The sequence below is a fragment of the Hippocampus bargibanti genome, linkage group LG06, assembly GCF_051943395.1.
Source record: "Hippocampus bargibanti isolate YZ-2025 linkage group LG06, ASM5194339v1, whole genome shotgun sequence".
Classification (NCBI taxonomy): Eukaryota; Metazoa; Chordata; class Actinopteri; order Syngnathiformes; family Syngnathidae; genus Hippocampus; species Hippocampus bargibanti.
In genome coordinates this window covers 31,266,463-31,289,071 of record NC_142739.1, presented here as the reverse complement: position 1 = coordinate 31,289,071, position 22,609 = coordinate 31,266,463, and the positions used below count along the sequence as shown (strand labels likewise).

General features: G+C 49.6%; 1 protein-coding gene across 1 annotated transcript in view; it reads left to right on the top strand.

Annotated features, from left to right (window-relative positions):
- Window positions 1-15,863, top strand: part of LOC148897286 (glutamate receptor ionotropic, kainate 3-like) — a 50,631-nt gene extending 34,768 nt beyond the window's left edge. Inside the window, exons 9-16 of the mRNA XM_088999141.1 lie at window positions 2,246-2,359; window positions 3,963-4,166; window positions 6,854-7,077; window positions 7,664-7,782; window positions 11,825-12,042; window positions 13,762-13,987; window positions 14,763-15,013; window positions 15,536-15,863. Coding sequence (XP_088855267.1) covers window positions 2,246-2,359; window positions 3,963-4,166; window positions 6,854-7,077; window positions 7,664-7,782; window positions 11,825-12,042; window positions 13,762-13,987; window positions 14,763-15,013; window positions 15,536-15,724 — 1,545 coding nt within the window. The 3' untranslated portion in view covers window positions 15,725-15,863. The remainder of the gene's footprint in view (window positions 1-2,245; window positions 2,360-3,962; window positions 4,167-6,853; window positions 7,078-7,663; window positions 7,783-11,824; window positions 12,043-13,761; window positions 13,988-14,762; window positions 15,014-15,535) is intronic.
- Window positions 15,864-22,609: the final 6,746 nt, after the last annotated feature.

The following is a 22,609-nucleotide window of genomic DNA, read 5'->3' as shown; positions in this document are numbered from 1 at the left end:
AAAAACAAAAGTGAAAAAAAAAACAGAAAGCAAAAGTGAAATGGTGAAAAAAAACGGATAGAAAACTGTAAAATTTGGACTCGTTTCAACTTTATTGAGGCGAGTTCAAAGGCAGAGTGTCAAGGCATTTCGCAATACGAACACATTTCAAATATCTTTTCTATTTCCTTTCGCATGGTTTTGTTTTCTTGCACTTCCTGTTATGTCACTGTCTGCCCGCCTTGACATGACGTCACATCCTGTCAGTCTTTATAAAAGCTCTCCCAACAAGCCCCATCTCTCTCTTTCCTCTTGACTCTTTCCCCCTGGCCGCCCCGAGGGGTGGCCAGGCACAATTTGGACCGTCCCTAAATTAAAGAATCTTTTTGTTTTTACTTTTGATTCCTGCTTCATTCATAATGACTTTAACACAGAGTGTAGACTGCAAGGATAAAATACCCCATCAATCAGGCTCCACAAATAACCCGCACAAGCCATCTGTACAATTTGAAGAGAACCAGCTATTCATGAAGTTTCTAGTGTGTCTACCTGCGTCTGTTGCTCTTGCAATATCGCAGAACTCCTTGAGACACTCTATGTAAAAAGCTATCCATTCCATCAAGCCATCAAAGACCATCACAAAGGTCAATAAAATGACTTTATTATATAGTACCATGTATTTCTTTCATTACAATACAATAGCACATTGATTATACATAAAACAAGGTATATAGTTTATATAGTTTTAAGGCTTATTTAGTAGATAATGATGTTTTATGGGGACCTGGTAACAGATTATTCTCATTTTAATGGTTTCCTATGGGAAATTAATTTTTGGAATACATTTTTCGCTTTACAAACTCTGTCTGGGAACCAATTAAGTTCGTAAGCCAAGGTATCACTGGACGTCGGGTGGTTGGGGGATTACGTGAGCAGGAGTGAGCGCTTCCTTCCTTCCTTACCCGCCGCCACCCGCAATGATGCTGCGGTGGCGGCCATTGCTCACAAACGCTGTAAAGCAAAGACGTGGGACTCTGGCAGAGAAATGGAAATGCTTTCTAATTGTGCCCAAACCCAATGTGGTCATTTTCCCCGATTAGACGGCGTTCCCGAGCTTCCCTTGCCGAAAATCCGCTCCTGAATGACAATGACGAGGCGGCGGCGCCGCTAAGAACCCGATCGTCATTCCAAACGGGGGCTAATATTCAATTACAAGGGATTAGCAGCGAAAAGTCCACAGCCTAACAGGCTAGCGTTGATTCCGGCGCACGCCCAAGATGGAAGGGGAATCTGAAAACGCGCCCTCGGAGATGCTAATGCGCCGTCAAATTGCGATGACGCCATTTTTTTTTTCCGCCTCCCCTGCCGCCGTCCTCCGACACGAGATGAAAAGCTGCAGCTATTATATCATCTGGAGCCTTTCGGGACTCCTTGAGCAAGTCATAATGGGACTTATGCCCATTTGATAGATTCAGAATGCGTAAAAAGCCCATCGAGGACTGAGAGGCTGTTAGAGTCCAGAGGGTCCTTGGAAGACCTCCACTGGATTAGCAACCTTTTACACTAACACGCACTAGCGTGCATTATTTATGCACTTGATGCATTTGTGTGCATGCGTGGGTTCAATGTACAGTGATACCTTGGCTTACCAGAAAGGGGGTGTAAAGCAAAAGGTGTGCCTTCCAAACATTAATTTACCATAGGAAACCATTAAAATGAGAATAATCTGTTCCCAAGTCCCCATAAAACATCATTTTCTACTAAACGAGCCTTAAAACTACACAAAATGGACCTTATGTTTATGCATAATAAATGTGCTATTGTATTGTAATGAAAGAAATACACTGTACTGTGTAATAAAGTCATATTATTGACCTTTGTGATGGTCGTTGATGGCTTGATGGAATGGTGTGAGCGGTTTCATCAGCATGAAACACTTGATGAGGAACTTAGCCTTCTTCTTTCACCATCTTGAGCAATGATCCCTTGTAGCCTTCGGCAGCTTTATGGTCACAACTGGCTGTCTCACCATGACGAATGACACTATGAATCCCTGTACGACGCTTAAAGTTGTCGAACCATCCAGCAGCAATGGCGGACTTAGCATACTGGCACTGGGCCGCTAAGTCACACAAACGCATCCCTGGTAAACCAAAAATTTCGTATGCCAAGGTTGAATTTTCATAAATTTAGCGTTTGTAAAGCAAAAATTTTGTAAGCCAAGTGGTTGGTAAAGCGAGGTATCGCTGGATTTCATCTCTGGCAGGTCGGCAAGTGGAGTGCGTCCGAAGGTCTCAACATCTCAGAAGTGCCCAAGCGAAAAGGGCTCAACGTCACCGATTCGCTGGCCAACCGCTCGCTTCTCATCACCACCATCTTGGTAAGTCGCACTTGGGGCAAAAATGTGCTCTTCTTCATCGGCCGACAAAGCCTTTTTCAAGCTCGCATCGCGCCGGATAGCTTAGCATTTACGCGTCCAAAGCATGCGCGTGTCCGATTTCCCCTTGACCCCGTTGACCTCTTGCCTTTTTCAAGCCGATGAGTCGTCAAGACGAACCGAGATCAAGTGAACGGCAGCCCAGGTAGAAACATGAGTAAAGCCACGGCTAGCTCGGTTAGCTTCGCTAGCCGCCATCATCGGTGAATCTTTCTCACTGCATAATAACAACAACAATTAGATTCATTCAACTCTTCTGAATTCAGTCACCATCTATTTCTATCTATTTGAGTTACTTCTGCGTTGAGTGAAGGCTGGCACATGTTGCTATCTGTTAGCTATCAAGCTAGCTAGCTATTAGTTATCTATTAGCTCGCTATCTATCTATTTGAGTTGCTTCTGGCTTGAGTGAACGCTGGCACGTGTGGCTGCCGCTGCTCACCCACAGAGAAACTGATCCTGTGACTGTAAAGTGACCTTGAGAGTTTTGAAAGGCGCTTAGAAATGAAATGTATTATTATTATTATCATCATTTGCTAGCTGTTTGCTATCTATTCACTATCTAGCTGGCTGGCGATCTAGCTAGCTATCTGTTTGCCATTGATTTGCTAGCTAGCTAGCTTCCTATCTATTTGAGTTACTTCCAGCTTGAGTGAACGCTGGCGCGTGTGGCTGTCGCTGCTCACCCACAGAAAAACTGATCGTGTGACTGTACGCATTTCAACGAACATGAGGAACAACAACAATAAGCAGCACTTGAATGAAAAAAGTGGCAAATTATCCAAAGTACATCAAATCGGAACATGTCACAGTTGGTTGTGGAGGAAGATGATGCGCCCCCCGCCCCCCATTAACCCCCTCCGAACCCCGTTTAGCGCGCCCACCTTCCCCAAATGTGCAATTCCAAGTCGTCATTAGTTCAAGGTGATAAAACAATCCATTTTCAATTTGGGAAGGCAAATGTTCAACTTTAATATCAATGTCCTCATCTTGGCATCATAACATGGCCGTCGAGCGGCGACGCTGATGCGCGAACGACGGCTTGCTAGCCATAATGTGCACCACGAGACGCAGCCGCCGTTGCCTTTTCTCCCCCTCTGCCAGTAGTTGTTTGCAGGCCATTGGCCGTAATGCCTCCGCAGGGTCCTCCAGCCCACCCCTTCTCGCCGCTACCGCCACCAGCGCTTCGACGGCTTCCCTCACCACGCGCAAACTTGCTAGCGTCCGCTCGGTTAGCAAGTTGACGGCGAATTGTCTCTATTCAACATTTTAAATTGATTTCGACTTGCAACCATTTTGACTTACGACCGTTGGGTTGGAACGGAACCCGGTTGTAAGTTGGAGGTTGGCTGTCGTGGTTGTTTTTTATGGACCAACGCCCTCCCGCCCCCCGTGGCGTCCGAATCAGATCGCTTGCAAATCATTTAGCACCGAGTCTCTATTCAACATTCTCAATTGATTTCGACTTCCGACCGTTTGGTTGGAACGGAACCCGTTGTCGTGGTCGTTTTTTCTGTGTCATTTGCCCCCCCCCCCCTCGCCGCAGGAGGAGCCGTACGTGATGCTGAAAAAGTCGGACAAGGCTCTAGCGGGCAACGAGCGCTTCGAAGGCTTCTGCGTGGACTTGCTGAAGGAGCTGGCGGCCGTGCTGGGCTTCGCCTACGAGATCCGCCCGGTGGCCGACGGCAAGTACGGCTCCCAGGACGACAAGGGCCAGTGGAACGGGATGATCCGGGAGCTCGTCGAGCACGTGAGCGCCGCCGCTCGCCGCCGCACGCCGCCGCACGCCGCTCAACTTTCATATTCCAAAGACGCCGGTATTGCTGACAACTAGCGATGTGTTGTTTGCGAAAGAGCCGCTCCCTAACAAGGAGCCGGAATTGGGAGCCCACTTTTTTTCTCCTCTATTGCCCGCCCCCGGTCTTCCGTTAAAGCAGCACGTGATTGGTCGATATCCGTGGTAGAGGAGGGAGGGGACACCCGCAGTAGTGAGCGGGGGGAGGGGTTAAGGTGAGCACACAACACGGGAAAGGCAGATGACAGAGCTTGAAACAAAAACAAAAACAAACGTGAAATGGTGAGAAAATGGATAGAAAACACAGTGAAATTTGGACCCGTTTCAACTTTATTCATAGTTCAAAGGCCAGAGTGTAGACTGCAAGGTTAAAATATCCCATCAATCAGGCTCCACAAATAACCCGCACAAGCCATCTGTACAATTTGAAGAGAAAAGACAAGCAAGGAAACCGGCTATTCATGACGTTTCGAGTGTGTCAACCTTTTTTGTCCTCTATTCCCCGTCCCCAGTCTTCGGCTAAAGCCACACGTGATTGGTCGATATCCGCGATAGAGGAGGGTGGGGAGAATTACAGACACACGCAGCAGTGAGGAGAAGGGGGAGGGAAGGGTAGACAGATGGACAAATGTTGTCACATTATGCTGTTATGATTATTCAATGATGATATTTTTACTAGTTGTTATGAAAGCATTATGAATATGAAAAGCAAATGAGTGACAGCTGATCATCAGACCAGAGTCACCACAGGGAAAGTCAAAGTTAGCATCCGCTAGCTCTGTGCACATAGAAATCAAGCCATATCAAGACAAATATTGGATATAGTGTATTTTTTACACGAGTAATTCATTTTTCACATAAGTTTACATGATTTTTTGGTAGTTAATTCATTTAAGCAACAAAAAAAAACAAGCAAACTGAGGAGCCATTTGGGAGCCATAAGAGCCAAATCTTTTTCGCGAGCCGAGCCAAAAGAAGCGGCTCTCTGAAAAGAGTCGCAATTGCCATCACGACCGAAAAGTGCTCATCGCTTCAATGGCATTTTGAGCGGCGCAAGGTATGAGGGGGAGTGGGGGGGGAGTTGGATGGGGGACGGGGGGGAGTGGAGTGGAGTGGAGCGGAGTCAATGGCCCCAAAGGTTGGAACCAAAGGTGGGCAAGCGCCGCGGCACTTTTTCTCCATTTGGGCTCTTTGGTTTGTATTTGGCGCCGTCTCGCGGGGCCATGCGGAGAACAATCGCCTTGAAGGGGAGCAAACGCAGGATCGAAGAGGACACACAAACACAAACACAAGATTGCCAGGGAATCGAGCCGCACAACCTCATCATTTGCACTTTTTTTTAACTGGCGGACCACGTGCAAGAATGGCTCCACTCCAGAAGTCACTCAAATAGATAGGAAGATCGCTAGCTAGCTCATAGAGAGCCAATAGATAGCTAACTTCCCAATTAAATAAATATTGATTCTGATTCTGATATTTTTTTCATAAAAATGTCCGTACACATGATGCTCGAAGGAGGATCATCCGACGTGGACGTCCAAATGCAAATTGTGGTCGCTGCGGTGATGAATTGAAGCAAAGCCCGAAAGAAAAGAGGCATAAAGCGTGTTTAGCTAGCCGCTGCTTCCAAATGTTCAACCGTTTGACTTTGGAGGTGGAAAAAGTGTCTGAAAAGCAAACGGCGGGGAGCTTTGTTCACGTTTGACTCAGAAGGTCACGCCGTTGCCGCCGGCACCCCGCGCGCCGCCCTTTTGATCCTCATCGGGGGCGGCGGCGTGTTGGAGCGGCTTAGCGGCTAAGAGCTACCCATCCCCGTTGCCGCTGCGATGGGGTCAAAAGGTCATTTTGACCCCAGCCAAAGTGGGAATGGCCGACGCTGAGCGGGGCCGTAATGCCGCTTTTCAAGCTCCTCCGGTGCCGGCGTGTCGCCATGACGATGGCCATTCCCGCAAACGGGATCCAAACGCGCATACACACACACAAACACCCTTTAAGGTCAGCCGCTTTTCAAGTTGTTTCATATTCACATAAAAGGCCTGGAGGTACAGCAAATTGGAGGCCCAGATTGACTTTGAGGGGCGGGGCTTAACACTTCAAGGGGGGAAATGAGAAAGGATGAAAACAACCTTCATCCGAAAATCTCCCCATTTATGCTTTCTGAAACTAAAATGTATGAGCTGGCTACTTAGCTCGCTATCTATCTATCTAGTTATCTAGCTAGCGATCTGGCTAGCTATTTCGCTATGTAGCTATCTAGCTAGCTATCTGGCCAGCTATCAGGCTAGCTATCTAGGTATCTGGCTAGCGATCTGGCTAGCTATCTGGCCAGCTAGCTGCAAGATGAAATAATAATAATAATAATACGTCTGTGTAAGATCTCAGTCGTACAGGAGTGGTCCATCCATCGATGAGAAGGTTTCTTCAGCCGTCATCTGTACAAAAGTGAAGGTTTCGGACGTTTCGCCTCCTATCCAAGAGGCTTCGTCTCTTGGAAATGAATGTGTGGAAGTGAATGTTTGGAAGACACACTTTTGGCCTTACACACACGCACACAAACAGTCTGGGAAGCGATGAAGTTTGTAAGCCGAGGTATCACTGTCCATATTTGACTGGCTAATGCGGCGAGTGTGCGTTTTTTGCAGAGGGCCGACCTGGCGGTGGCCCCGCTGACCATCACGTACATGCGGGAGAAGGCGGTGGACTTCAGCAAGCCCTTCCTGAGCGTGGGCATCAGCATCCTCTACCGCAAGCCCAACGTCACCAACAACGGCTTCTTCTCCTTCCTGAGCCCCATGACGCCCGACATTTGGATCTACATCCTGCTGGCCTACTTGGCCGTCAGCTGCGTCCTCTTTGTCATTGCCAGGCAAGTACAGAATCCCCCTCCTCCGTCCGTCCTTTTGGCTATCTGTCCGGCTAGCTGGCTAGCTGTTTGCTATCTATTAGCTGGCCAGTTGGCTGGATATCTATTAGCTATGTATTAGCTATCTGGCTGGCTGGCTATCTGTTAGCTATCTATCCAGCAAGCTATCTGGCTGGCTGGCTATCTGTTAGCTATCTATCCAGCAAGCTATCTGGCTGTCTATTAGCTATCTAATAGCTAGCTAGCTAGTTAGCTGTCTATCTATTAGCTATCTACTGGCTAGCTATCTGGCTGTATATTAGCTATCAAATAGCGAGCTGGCTATCTAGTTAGATGGTTATCTGTTGGCTATCTATTGGCTAGGTGGCTAGTTAGCTGGCTATCTATTAGCTATCTGTTGGCTGGTTAGCTGGCTGTTGGCGTCAAACGGCGTCCAACGGGGGAAATGTTGAACGCAGCCGCTCCAGAGGTCTTCCCGCTCAGACTTCCCGGCGCAACTATTTGGCGGCGCGTGTGCACGAGTACAAATCGGCCGCGAGTGTCTGTGAAGAACGAAAACAAACCCACCCTGCCGCTTTCCCGACTTCAGGTTCAGCCCCTACGAATGGTACGACGCCCACCCCTGCAACCCGGGATCCGACGTGGTGGAGAACAACTTCACCTTGCTCAACAGCTTCTGGTTCGGAGTGGGCTCATTGATGCAACAAGGTACCGCATCTCGCACGCCTTCGCCTTCGCCCTCTCTTCGCTTTCTCTTCCGCATGCCGCCTCTTCTTTACGTGACATGTCGGGGGATTTTGTTTTTCCCTTTCTTCCCGCCGTGGATTTTTCTGTGAGATGTTCACCCGTCAGGAACGAGCGGTGCGCCGCGAAGTCTTAGACGACAGAGCGGCTTGCTCGTCACCCACCTGCTGGTTCCCCCCCCCCCCTCGTAAAAGAGAAAAACAGACGGCAGGGGGCACCTTGTCAGGCGTTGTCGGCGTTTGTTTGGCGCCGTCAAAGCCGCCGCCGACCCTGAGAAAGCGTCTTCCGAGCGGTTGCTGTCAGGCGCGCCGCCGCCTGCCGCTGTGATGAGTCGCAGAGGCTTCGTTCGTTTGGCGACGTCGCGCCGTCTTTGGGAATAGCCGCACGCTCGCTAACTTATGCTAAAATGTCCGACTGTTGCGGTGAACCTGGATGGAGGTGCGCTTGGTTAAAGTCTGCAACACGATCTTCTTCTCCGGCAACAAAGTACCACCTCGATTCACTGCGAGTTACGCTTGGTTAAAGTCTGCAATCGCACCTTAACCAAGCGCACCAAATAGCGTCGCAATTGGCCGCAAGGTGCGCTCGGTTAAGGTCTTCAATACGAGCTTCTACTCTGATGAGAAAGTAGCGCCATAATCAGCCCAGTGACAGCGGCGGAGACGGAAGGCAGCCATTTCTTGGACGCCTTTAAAATGCTAATGACAGTGTTTAAGTGGAGGGAGAAAATGAGCAGCTTGTCCGTGGGAGTGACGCGCCGCAGGCGGCACAAAGACGACACCGGACGACGAGGCGCAAAAGCAACAAAGCGCTCCAAATGGGGCCGACGCTCCGCAATAAACATATGTGTGATCATTTCCCGCTACCTTGACTGCGCGTCGGAAATGCTTATTCCGCCCCCTCCTTGAGCTCAATGCCGCAAACGTGAGGAATGTCGATTTACGGCCTTCGGAGAAAATGAGCTGACGACGGCGGCAAAAAGGCCGCTTACCACCGTGTAGCCGCGGAAAAATGGCCCCGTTCTCAGTTGTAAACGAGAGAGACTTTTGCCTTTTTTGTTTCAAGCTCTGTCGTCTCCCTTTCGTGTGTGCGTGTTTGTTTCTGTAACCCCTCCCCCCGCTCACTGCTGGTTGTGCCCCTCCCTCCTCTACCACGGATCTTGACCAATCATTTGCGGCTTTAACCGAAGACCCCCAGTCTTTCCACAAGAGGCAGGGGGGGACACACGGAGCAGTGAGAGGGGAGGAGTTACAGAAACAGAAACACACACAAAAGGGAGACGACAGAGCTTGAAACAAAAAACTAAAGTGAATAAAAACAAACAAAAAAGAGAAATGGTGAGAAAATGGATAGAAAACGCAGTGAAATTTGGACTCCTTTCAACTTTATTGATAGTTCAAAGGCAGAGTGTAGACTGCAAGGTTAAAATATCCCATCAATCAGGCTCCAAAAATAACCCGCTCGAGCCATCTGTCCAATTTAAAGAACGTACAAGCAAGGGAAGCAGCTATGAATGAAGTTTCTCATGTGTCTGCCTGTATCACCACTTCCAAGATGGACAACCCAGAATTCCTTGATGCAAAAAGCTATCCATTCCATCATGTTTTATGGGGACCTGGGAGCAGATTACTCTCATTTTAATGGTTTCCTATGGGGAATTAATGTTTAGAATACACACTTTTCGCCTTACACACTCTTTCTGGGAACCGATTAATATGGTAAGACAAGGTATCAGTGTAAATGTGTTTGTTAGCTTCGACCTTTCCAAAAGCGAGCAGTCATTCATTGCAGAGCCGACACGTCGAGGCTTCCGTTGTCATGGCGCCTCGCAATTTTTGGGGAGCAAATTGCCAAACTTCAATGTGGACTTGCTCAGCGAGGAACACCTTGTCAGACTGCTTGCTGAGATTTGCAGCCTTTCCCTTTTCCGTCAGGGAGGACAAATGAGAAAAAACTGTCTGAAAAAAGAAGGCGGGGGAAGAGGATAGATAGATAGATAAAATGGATGAGTTTTACTGTGTGTGAGCAGCGGCGGCCACATGCGCCAGCGTTCACTCAACCCGGAAGTAACTCAAATACATAGAAAGCTAACTAATATATTAGCTAATATCTAGCCTGCTACATCGCTAGCCAGATACATAGCTAATAGCTAGCTAGCTAATAGCTATCTATTAGATAATAATAATAGCAAATAGATAGCTAGGTAGCTAGATAGCCAGATAGCCAGGTTGAGCAGCGGCAGACACACGCGGAAGTAACTCTAATAGATAGCTAATAGCTAGCGAATAGGTTTTGTAGCCCGCTAACCGTTTTTTTTTTTTTTTTGTGTGTCTCATTCGCAAATATGTCTTAAATATGTGAACCCTGCGATTGACTTCTCGGCCAGAGGCTGAAAGATACAGTGAGACCTGTACAGTGGCTTACAAACTTAATTGGTTCCCAGAAAGTGTGTGTGAGGCAAATAGTGTGTATTCCAAGCATTCATTTCCCATCGGAAACCATTAAAATGAGAATAATCTGTTCCCAAGTCCCCGTAAAAGATAATTTTCTACTAAGTAAACCTTAAAACTACACAAAATATCCCTTCTTTTACGTACAATAAATGTGCATATGGGCGGCAAACCCCAGCGCGACCCCCGCGGAGCCATCAGGCTTCACCGGCGGCCCACTGACTGATGCTCCAGTTACTTGATATCGCATCTCTGACAACCTTTAAAATACCCTTGTGCATCGTGTTACTTTCCCGAGAAGATTTACGACAGCAATTCTGAAAAGTAACAAGCCGGCGTGGGAGGCAAGCGGGGGGGGGGGGTAGGGATGGGGTGAAGGGGGTGGGCCGGCGCCGCGCCCGGCGCTGCGCTCGCTAACCTCTTTCGTCAAATGTGATTGCATTCGTCCTTCGTGGCTTGACGGAGCCTCCGCGTGGTTACAAACGAGGGAGGCCCGCGCCATCGCTTAATTGGCTGTCACCGCGGGGAGGGGTGAGCGCTAGCGCACCGCAAGAAGCGCCGGATTAAACTCCACGGTGTAAAAAGACGCTGTCAGTGGCGGCCGGGATGAGAAAGGCGGGTGGCGACTCCGGAGTCAACGCTAAAAGTGAAAGGACAAGCGACACCTCCGGACAAGTTGCGTCCAGAAATTGTCAAGTCACTTCTACTGAGCGTATTTGACAAAGATTCCACCGCATAGCCATCCAGCTACCTTTCACCTTTTAAGACTCGCGCTGAATATTCATGAAGTCTTGTTTTCGAGTTGACGTCGATGCCGGAAGTGACGTCACGGAGGGAACGCCCCTGACCGACAAAGCGACACATAATGCATTTTGGGTACTTTTTTTTCATCTGAAAACACCATATTGATGGCGAAATTAGAAGGAAAATAAGATCAATAACGCCATGGGGAATCGTTGTGTGTCCCAGCCAATTGCGCTAACACGCAAAAAGAAGGTGTAAGTTGACACAAATTCCCAGCGGAGAAATCAGTCCATTTCATGTACTGGACGAAAGGCAGCTTGTGCGCCCTCTTGTGCATTTTCTGGGCGCTACATCGGAGTCCAGATCTTCACCGGTTTCACCGCTTGCAGACGGCTCAAATTGATACGGAAGGACTTCTTTAATCGATGGCAAACATTTATGCTTTCCTCTTCACAACTATTTGAATCCTATTCATAAGTGGATGAGTAACAAGAAAGCATCTTCTCCCAATCTGAAGCCATTGTTTTGATTCTGGAGCGAGGCAGTTTGTGAAGGAGTGACGTCACCAACTGGGGGCGGGACTTTCTCAATCTCTCCAGTTGTGAGCTCATTTGCGGCCGTTTTGGGCCACTTGAAGTCCTTTTTAATGGTTTGACTCAAAATATCAGCCTGCGTGTTTTAGGTGTCTTAGATGCTATCAAACGTTTTTCTGATGTCAGTTAGGAAAGACAAAAATGGTGTGGGTTGTCCTTTAAGGGGCAATGCGATTTTCGGAGACGAAAAGGCTCGATGGGCATCTGGCTTGCGCGCAGGCTCCGAGCTGATGCCCAAGGCCCTGTCGACCAGGATCATCGGTGGTATCTGGTGGTTCTTCACGCTCATCGTCATATCGTCCTACACGGCCAACCTGGCGGCGATCCTCACCGTGGAGAGGATGGACTCGCCGGTGGACTCGGCCGACGACATCGCCAAGCAGACCAAAATCGAGTACGGCGTGGTCCGCGACGGCGCCACCATGACTTTCTTCAAGGTACGACGTGATCGATTTTCTCGCTATCAAGCTGGCTATCTAGATAGCTATCTAGCTGGCTACCTTGCTACATATCTATTTGATATGATCTATTTGCTAATTAGTCATCTAGCTGGCTACCTAACTAGCTATCTATTAGCTATATAGCTGGCTAGTTATTAGCTAGCTAGCTATTAGCTATTATCTATCTAACTGGCTATTAGCCAGCTAGCTAACTTTCTATCTATTTGAGTTATTCCAGATTGAGTGAACGTTGGCGCATGTGGCTGCCGCTGCTCACCCACAGAAGAACTGATCCTGTGACTGCAAAGTGACCTCGAGAGTTTTGAAAGGCGCTTTAAAATGAAATGTATTATTATTAAAAAGTCATTAAAGTTTGCGCTTCGGCTGCCGCTTGGCATGGCTCGCCGTTCGTTATCATGAAAGGGTCACGCTTGCGCCCAAATATCCACATTGTGGTCTTGGGCAAACAGGAGGTGTGGTTTTAACCACCATCTCTCCCCCATTTGAATCGGCTCTCAGTCGTTAAGGCGGCAATTATCCCGGATTGGACACGACCCCAACGTGACCCTGCTACAAAACGGCGTGAAATACGGCAGCCCGGCCGAGACTAATGGAGAGGCCGTTTATACGAGCTGGAGTCGCACTCACGGGGAAAAGCGCGGCGCTGTGGTCTTCTTCTTCTTACAAAGCCAACTGAATGGCGTTCAGCGGTGGCTTCGGCCAACACTTGAAAATAGGCGCAATGTCCGAAATAACCTCTGCAACTTTTACGTCCGGTGTACAACTTACAAAAATGTCTCCGCCTGGGTGGCCGACAACTTTTTCAAGAAAAAAAAGAACCTTTTTTTTTTTCAAATCAAAAGTTTGCTTTATTCAATAAAGCCAACGTTTGAACAAAGATTTTGAAGTCGGAATAATGTATTCCGATTTCAAAAGCGCCTTTCAAAACTCTAGGTCACTTTACAGTCGCAGGATCTGTTTTTCTGTGGGTGAGCAGCGGCAGCCACATGCGCTAGCGTTCACTTAACCCTGAAGTAACTCAAGTCGGTAGAAAGCTAGCTAACTAACTAGCTAGTCGAGAGCTAATAGATAGCAAGCTAGATAACCAGCTAAATAGCTAAGTAGATAGCTAGCAATATTCTTATTTGGCTAAGTATGTAAAACACACAAGGAAATTGTTTATGGTAGTCCATGCTAAGCTAATATAGTCAAGAACAAGCAACTACGATAAACGGGGCGATGGCAAATAAGTATCGAAAATCGACAATGATAGCTGTGAGACAATGGGAGAAAACACGATGACAGTAGTGCAGTTAATGCCGATATTCCTTGAACGGCATAGAGCAAAATAATAATCAAGAATATCGTCCAACGAAAGAATTCAAATCAAGCGTTTAACATCCAAAATAAGTCGAACACTGATTTTTATGACCGGTATCTTCTGCTATTTTTTGAGCCCTGTCCGGCTACTTTTGCACCATTCGTTATTTTTAATATTTAAAACCATAAAAAAGTTAAACACAAGCTACATTATCACATGAAAAAAATCATTTGTTGTTCAAGATTGATTTAAAAAGCAGGAAACAAAACATTTGCTCTGACCACGTCCGAGATAGTGATAGTGAATCCCCGGTTGCGCAGGCGAAGACGGTAGAAACGCCTTCGCCGAGGTCTGGAAGCGCCGTACTAGCGTTTACTGTTTCTTGACCGCACCAGAAGTCCAAAGTTTCCACATTTGAGAAGATGTGGGCCTTCATGAGCAGCAAGCCCAGCACGTCGCTGGTCAAGTCCATCGAGGACGGCATCCAGCGGGTACTCAAGTCCGACTACGCCCTCATTATGGAGTCCACCACCATCGACTACGTCACCAGGCGCAACTGCAACCTGACGCGAGTGGGAGGCCTCATCGACAGCAAAGGCTACGGAATCGGCACGCCCCTCGGTAAGAAATTGTCCCGCTCCGGTAAATGCCTCAACATTTTGTTCTGCAAACGCTTTGTTATGAGCGCCGGAAGAGTTCAGGATGATAGTACGGCGTGTAGCGTGTACCCAGAGTTCGGTGAGTGTGGCAGCGGGAAGGGGCAGGAGGGCAGGGCCGTGAGGGAGTTGAGATGACTGCAATGTGGCCGTGGCAGTTTGGCCTTTTTAATAACGGCTTACCCGTAAATTTGCCCGGAGTCCAGTCCACGTAGCTGGAGTCCAAGTCACGTCCGAGTCACAAAGATCCGAGTCCAGATGAGATCAAGAGTAAACCTGAAGAAAAATACGGTTTTCAGGGCAATTACGAGGGAAATTTGTCAATGCTTAACACTCCTCTTCGATAACCCGAGGTCGACGAACCGGGTCTGCCGATAACGACCCAAAACCGTGTTGCGATATTAGCGGCAGACCGCAAAACTGCGCGGATCTCTAAGCTAACGAATGAACATTGACGCTTCGCTGCGGTGGGCGGGCTTTGCCATTGCGCCTTCCGTCGCTGTCTGGTCTACCGTCCTTTCTTTGAAAGGAGGATGCCCCTTTGCAGGAGTAAAAACGAGGACTTGGACTCGGCATAAACTCATGTAACCAGTTCAACAGAGGAGTCCGGAACGGGCCAGAGTCAAATGCCAAGGACTTGGAGTCTGGAGTCACTCAGACCAGAAAAAAAAAAGCGTGGCCAGTTGTCGGAAAGTCTCTCTGAAGACTTTTCATTGGAAAATGGTGTTTGGTGCTTGCAGGCTCGCCGTACAGGGACAAGATCTCGGTGGCCATCCTCAACATCGTGGAGGACGGTCGCCTCCACATGCTGAAGGAAAAGTGGTGGAGGGGCGACAGCTGCTCGCAAGACGAGCGCGGCGAGACGGGCCCCATGGGAATTCAGAAGCTGGGCGGCATATTCATCGTGCTGGCGTGCGGCCTGGTGCTGTCCGTCACGGTGGCTGTCGCCGAGTTTGTCTACAAACTGAGGAAGACGGCGCAACGCCAGCAGGTATGCTTCCACCGCCGGCCACCGCTGACTACCGCCATCCACCGTCATCCACCACCGACCACCGTTGTCCACCGCCGCCTCCTCTGCAAAAAGGAGGCGGCGGCGGCCGAGTGCTCATCACGGCAATCGCTAAAAACGTATCGGCGTGCCCGCGGCTGATCTGATTCGTCCTCTGCCATCGTCTATACTTGGCCCAGATGCAAATTGGAGCAAAGAGATCAAGTGATGACTGGATGACCCCTTTTTCACGCATTTCTCGAGTCGTCCCAGGCGTGGCTTCTCGCCAATTTTGGGCACGTCCATTGGCCATCGCGTTTTCTGTGGCGGTCATTGGGGACGCTGGGGGGCACGCACGGGCAAGATGGCTCACCCAGGCCAGCTGGCGCCGCACAAATTGCCAACGTGACGTTTGAATGCATTTCGCGGACGGCGTCGGAACAAATTCAAGCTAAGGCCTTTACCCGCTCGTCCCGCCCCCTGTCCCTCCCCCCCCCCTCGCGCTCCTCCTCCCTTTTTGCCCAGAGGTCGTTGTGCGGCGCCGTGGCGGACGAGATCAGACTGTCATTCACCTGCGAGAGGCGGGCCAAACACCAGGCGCAGCCCCCGGCCAAGACAGAGGCGGCGACCAACGTGCGCTCCTACAACGACCGCCGTCTCCCCGGAAAGGACAACCCGAGCCGCGGCGCTGGGACCAGCCCCGTTTTCCCCTGAGCCTCCGTCCCACGCGGGGCGAGACCCTCCCGAGCGACGCGGAGAACGCAGACGACGGCGTCGACGGGATCTTGCGTTACGCCTTGAACCACGCCGACACGGGGACGCTGACCAAACACGGAGCCCTCAAAATACCGGCGTCGGCCACGCAGGTATGACGGCGCCCACAAAATTGAACACAACAGACGCCATGCCCAAGAAATCGTCTTTTAATTTCGCTTCCTGGAAAGGTCGCCGGTGGCAAATCAGCCCAAAGGCTGGACTGACAGATAACCAAGGCAATAATACCAGACGTAGGATCACCTACGCTTGTTGTAAGGTGACCTTGGACAGACTCCGGTGGGGACGCCCGCAGTTGCCAACCCGCGGCTTTTCATCACCGGACCACATTCCATGCGACGAAATCAACGGGACTTCCGTCCGTGTTCTGGGCCTCACGCGAGGACGACTTTGGACTGTTTATCTGTCCAAAACAACAAAACAAGCATTTCTTGCCAAAGATATGACCTATCAACGGACGACCGGCGCAAAATCTTGGGCTCTGTGCCAAACGATTCTGCATCTGCAGCTCATGACGAGAACAGAGCAAACTGCGCCGCCGCCTTAAACGCTTGGATTTAGGTTGCAGGTCCAAGTGACCAATTTCAATTTGGTGCCCTGATGACTTCTTAGTTTCCATCGATGCGCTTTTTGTCACGACGGTGGTCTCGACTGGTTACCGAGACTGACCAAGCACCCCCGGACAATTTTGCGTCATCTGCGGTACAGGTCAGATTCTAGTTTCCATATCATGGAGGTTCACCGACCGGCAAGGAGGAAAAATGGCGTCACTGGACCGGTGTGGTGTCAATCCAGTTTCTGATTTGATTTTTCAGCGGTGACACAGAGGCCAAGTCCAGAACCAACTCAGACTAGGGTCTCATTGATCAAACAGCAGAGCATCACGACCACACACCCGTCTGGCAGCTACGATTGTCAGTTCGGCGAACTCGCACGATTGGCCGTGGACAGCAGTCAAGGCGGATCAGGACTTGGTGGGTCCGAATGGACCAATAGACTGGTGGTTGGGCCCGTGAACGCCAGCGAACCTCCGTGAGGTTCCACGTCGACCTTAGAGAGCAAATTTATCTTCACAATGTGTGTATAAGCTTAGCGGTGGGTGGTAGAGTTAGAGAATCCTCGTCTCATGGTTTGTCCAAGTCCTCCTGCAAAGTAGAGCCCGTGTAGATACGTCCAGCAGGAGGACTAGCGTATTTTGCCACTCACCGGTATCGTGATCAAGACAGTGCCGTCCGTCCATGCCACCGTATTTATTTCGCACTTCAAACCCAGTTTCGGATGTAGGAGTGAAAAGAAAAAGGATTCGACTCACTCGGCTTCTTGCGAGGTACAACCAGTGTCTGAAATGACGTCTGCCCGGATGCCCGGGGCGTGCAACTTTTACGTCGTGCGTACAACTTACAAAACGTCTCCGCCTGGGTGGCTGACAACTTTTTTCAAATCAAATCTTTGCTTTATTCAAACGTTTGAATGAAGATTTTGAATCTGAAGAAATTATTCCTATTACGAAATCTTCATTTGGTTTGAAAATTTCAGAATTTCAGTTCGTTTGTCAATTTGCATACTCGGCACGGCAGCCAATCAGAAGCCTGCTTCCTGCTTCCGGGCTTTCCCGAGCGTTATAGGGTCGTGCAGTTTTCCAAAGTAGATGCACAGAACATCAGCCCCAGAAGAAAGATTCCAAAGAAGCTAACAAAATTTATGACGCTACAAAACGTAAATGTACATTATCCTGTGACTGAAAAGTGTCCTTGAGAGTTTTGAAAGGCGCTTAGAAATTAATGTATCATTATTATTATTAAAAGCATCGTGGAAAGAAGAGTTCACGTGGCTTGTAGCAGACGACGCAACGCAAACATTGCATTGTGCAACATGCCGAACAATGTATAGACAAACGATCATCGGCGAGGGATATTTACGATAAATTAAGTAAGGGAGCATTTGTGCTAGGTACATCCTTAATAAAAAAATCCTTAATACTTTGCAAAAATGGGTTTTTATTGTGTTTCAATTGTGTAAAATGGGGCAGGCAACTTTATGGCCGGGAAGGAAACTTCAGAGTTGTCTGCTCTGGTCTCCGCTAACTTTTTCTCATGACTTTCAGACACTGGGTACAACCATGGGCATTTTTGGTTTTTTAGGCACAGGCCGCTTGGGATTTTTGGCAGATGGCATTCCCGCTCACCGTCCAAATGAGTGTCCCAAAAATGTTGAATCGTGATTTGACGCTCCATTCATGCTTACATTGAACTCTTGTACAAACCCTTGTCGTTGAATATTTGTGACGAGCGAAGTGGGCAAAGATCGAGCGTTTTTTTTTATTTTTATGGTGGGGTGGAAACATCGCCATCTTCGGCCGGATTTCAAAGAGCGAAGATGGGCTCCACGGGCCGACCCGTCGATCGGTCACCATCGTCGCAGGGGATCCTTCACGACTGCATTTCCCTGTGAAGGTGGAGCCCATCGCCTCCGACGAGACCAGATACTTTCCAGGGTTGACGTCCACCAAGGAACGTTTGGTTGGCATCTGTTCCTTGGTGGAGGCCATTCGAGCGTTGGGCGGACTTCCATTGGGGTTGGTCGGGTGGTAGGAGTTTTTTGTCGCAATGTCTGCTTTATTTTGGGTCATCTTTGAGTCGTGATGCGTCTCACAGTCGTCAGAACCAAAAGAAGAAAAAAAGGTTTTGGTGCCAAGCAGGGTTTGTCTTTGTGAAATTGCTCTAAATCTACTTTTTGTAAGGTTTTGTACCAATAAAAATGATGAACACTAAGGGATTTACTAGTTCATGTTTGAAAGAGTGTTTAGAAGAAGCAAACCAACCCCAACCCTAACCCTAACCAAAACCCCAACCTTAACCATAACCCCAAACCTAACCCCAACACTAACCCCTAACCCTAACCCCTCACCCTGGCCCTAACTCTAACCTAATCCTCAACCTCTCCTAAATTAACCCGAACCCGAACTTGAATATTTCTCCCAACCCTAACCGTAAACTTAACCCTAACCCCAGACCTAAACCTTAAGCCCAACCATAACCCAAACCCCTAAGCCTAAACCAAACCCTAACCCCCTAACCACCTCACACCCTCACGCCCTAACCCTAACCATAACTCTAAAACTTATCCCAACCCTCACCGTAAACCTAACGGCTAAACCCTAACATCCAACCCTAGCCCTAAACCCTAACCCAAAACACGGACATGGCGTCCAAATCAAGAAGCGAGTGAAGTCTTTTCTTTTCAACACACTGTGAATGATCCAATTGTACACTTGGTTGTTACTCCAACTTTGACATTAAAAAGAAGAATCGGAATCTTCCCGGCTGACTGGATGCTGTTGTTAGCACTGGATTCTTTTCTTCTGCTTTGTTGGTGCGATTCTTTTGGCACTTTGAAGGGGCTTTGCAAATACAGTGATACCTCAGCTTACGAACGCCTTGGCTAACGAACTTTTTGGCTCACGAATGTTAAATTCACGAGAATTTAATCTTGGCATACGAACCATTTTTCGAGATACACACGGAGCGCCACAATGTGTTGTTTGCGAACGAGCCCGTTCTCCTAACAAGGAAATAGCAGCCGACTTTTTTTGTCCTCTATTCCCCGCCCCCAGCCTTCGGTTAAAGCCGCACGTGATTGGTTAAGAACGCAGCAGTGAGGCGGATGTGGGTTACAGAAACACAGAGCTGCAAATAAAAAGGCAGACGACAGAGAGAGAGTGTGTCGTACAGGGATTCATAGTGACATTCGTCATGGCAGCCAGTTCTGACCATAAAAAACCTAAAAGCTATCTGCCCAGCTAAACAGAACACAATTGATGAGAAACTAGGTCAAATTACGTTTTAATTATTATTTAATTACAAAAATACCCTCCCCCCCCCAAAAAAAAACAACAACCCTGAAGCAGCGCATGGGTGAGCCGCTTTGCAACAAAGCATCTTTGTGTGATGTAAACTGGCGTCCGCCGCGTCCTCCGAAGGGAACGCCGCCTGGTGTTTTGGTGCTCGGCTCATGTTTACGTACGCGCCATCCGACCGCGGCGCACGCTCGACCTTTCCAAACACGGCGCGCGACGTGACACGCCGGCGTCTTGACTCGAAAGCATGCCAGGAAGCCAAATCCGCATCTCACGGGAGCGCCGCTGGTTCCAAACTTTAGAACGCAAGGGCGAGCGGCCCCTTCTGCTTCTCGTCATTGGCCATCGCCGGGAAATCAGTTCCCACGCCGTTTTCCGACTTGGGCCTCCGGTGCAAAGGTCCGCAGCCCCGGCGGTTTTCTGACTTTTCACCTCTTGGAGCGGAACCTCCTGTTGACCCGGGTCCATTTGGCTCCGGTCGAAGGAGCGGCGGCCCGTCTTTTCCAATCGATCGGAAGTGCGCCAACGAAATGCGTTTCCTGGCTGGTGGCGGAGCCTCTTGGCGCAACTTTCCGGGGCGTCCGAGAATCCAAAAAGCTGACGTGGCGTTTTTGTCCAAAGCGCTTTTAGGATGGCGTTTTCCATCCCGCTTCAGTGAGTGACTCACCCGAACCATTTCACGCCGCCCTCACTTTGTCTTGTCCGAATCAGTCGATGGGGGAGGGGGGGTCTCCGGTTCCCTGCTAGCTTCGCCCGAGTTTAGAGAAGCGGTCCACAGGCCGGATGAGGGCACCCCGACAAACCGCCACCATTCAGCGTAGGAGAAAGTTGTTGAAAAGGCAGCAGGGGGGCCGTGGGCTGCGTTCCAATGAGGTCATCAATAACCGCCGAGCGAGGAAAGAGAGCTCATCTGTTGAGCCGCGGTCCAGCCATAATGCTGCTAACCGCGGCGATGGTTGCGGCGGCGACGGTGGCGGCTGCCTCGCCCAAACATTGACCGCTTTTCGAGTGGAAACAAACATGACCTGACAGCTGCTCAGAAGGATTCTTTTCTTCCTTCTTCAAGAAGTCAACGGACATTTAGGACGGCGGGAAAAAAAAATCATTGGCACCGCCCTCGCCACTCTCGAGGACTTACACAGTGCAAGAATCCAAACAAGGGCGCGGAAAATCCTACCGGACCCTCTGCACCCTGGCCACCACCTTTTCCAGCAGAAAATCCTGCTGGTCCCTCCGCACCCTATCCACCACTGTTTCCAGCAGAAAATCATACTCGACCCTCCGCACCCTGCCCACCACTTTTTTTCCTCATCATTTGCTATCTATTAGCTATCTGGCTGGCTGGTGATCTAGCGAGGTATCTGTTGGCCATCGATTGGCTAGCTAAGTAGCTAGCTTTTCTATCTATTTGAGTTACTTCCGGCATGAGTGAACGCTAGTGCGTGTGGATGCCGCTGCTCACCCACGGAAAAACGGATCCTGTGACTGTGAAGTGACCTTGAGAGTTTTGAAAGGCGCTTTGAAATGAAATGAAATCAAATGGCGACTTTCCCCGAAACGCCGAGGGGGCAGGTGTCAACGTGATGAAACCCGCAGATAAGCCGCTTTTTTTCCCCTTTGTAGCGCGGCCAAGATGGCCGACGCCCAGCAAGCCGTGCTGAAAGAAAACAAAGAAACTGCAGCTCTGCTTGCCTCTCATCACGGATTGCAAAAATGTGGCTGACAAACTATTGATGATGCAACAAAGACGGTGGGGGGGATGTTTTTTTTTTTTTTTTTTTTGGGGGGGGGGGGCTTTTTTTCTTTCTGCCACAAAAAAAGTCAATGAGTTCTCCAAGCTAACGTGTGGCGACAAGAAATTTTCCACGCAGACACGAAGCGGTGGGCAAATCAATAGTGCCATATTGCCTGATTTAACGGTGGGTGCGTCATCAATAGCGCCAATATCATCATGGCACGCGTGCCACGAATGCCAGGGTGTCAAACTCGGGTCCTTGGGGGCCGCCGTCTTGCATGTTGCAACGCGCCCGATTCAAATGATCGGCGCCATTGAAGCCGTTGATTCCAATCGGGCGTGTCGAGACTTGGAAAAGGTGCGTTTCTGCCCAGCCTCGCGGCCTTCTCGCGCAGGAGAGGCAGACGCTGCTGCGGGTGAGAGCGACATAAAGTTTCTCCCCGTAAACACCCGCGTGGGAGCGCGGTACGGTTCTGCCTCCCAATTCCACCCCTCCCGGTTCCGCCTCTTCCTCTGAATCGATGTTCTGCGGCCTAATCAGAACACTGAATCTGACACGCTCGCTGACCTGCCGGAGCGGGATGCGGCAAATGAGCCTCATTAGCCGTGGGGGAGGGGCCAGCCGCCTCCGACCCCGGCGGCGTGCCGCTCGCCTTGGATGCGTGGGGATGTCGTGGTGGCAAGGCTGCAAAAGCCCCATCGGGCCTCCCGCCTTGACGGGAATGTGTGGAGTGCGGGATCGCTCCGGGGGTGAGTCGCAGCTGGGAAAGGGGGGGTGCCTCCGGCCGCTAAAGATGGCCGACAGCCCCGTCTCGTACCTGCGTCAGTCTGGTCCAGCCCCAGTTAGCGTCAAATTGTCCGATGTCAAATTGACACGAGCGACACAGCCACAATCGTTCATTCGTTCCATCGTTCCTTCGTTTGTTTGGTCGTTCGATCCTTCGTTCGGTCGGTCGGTTGTTCGTCCGTTCGTTCGTTTGATCGTTTGTTCGTTCATTCGTTTTTTCGGTCGTTCGTTCGGTCGTTCGTTAGATCGGTTGTCTGTCGTTCGGTCATTCGTTTGTTCAGTAAGCTGTTCGTCCGTTCGGTCATTTGGTCGGTCGTTTGTTCGTTCGGTCGTTCTTTTGTTCGTTCAGTCATTCGGTCGTTCGGTTATTTGGTTGGTCGTTCGTTCGATCGGTCGTTCGTTTATTTGGTCGGTCGTTCGTTCGATCGGTCGTTCGTTCGGTCGGTC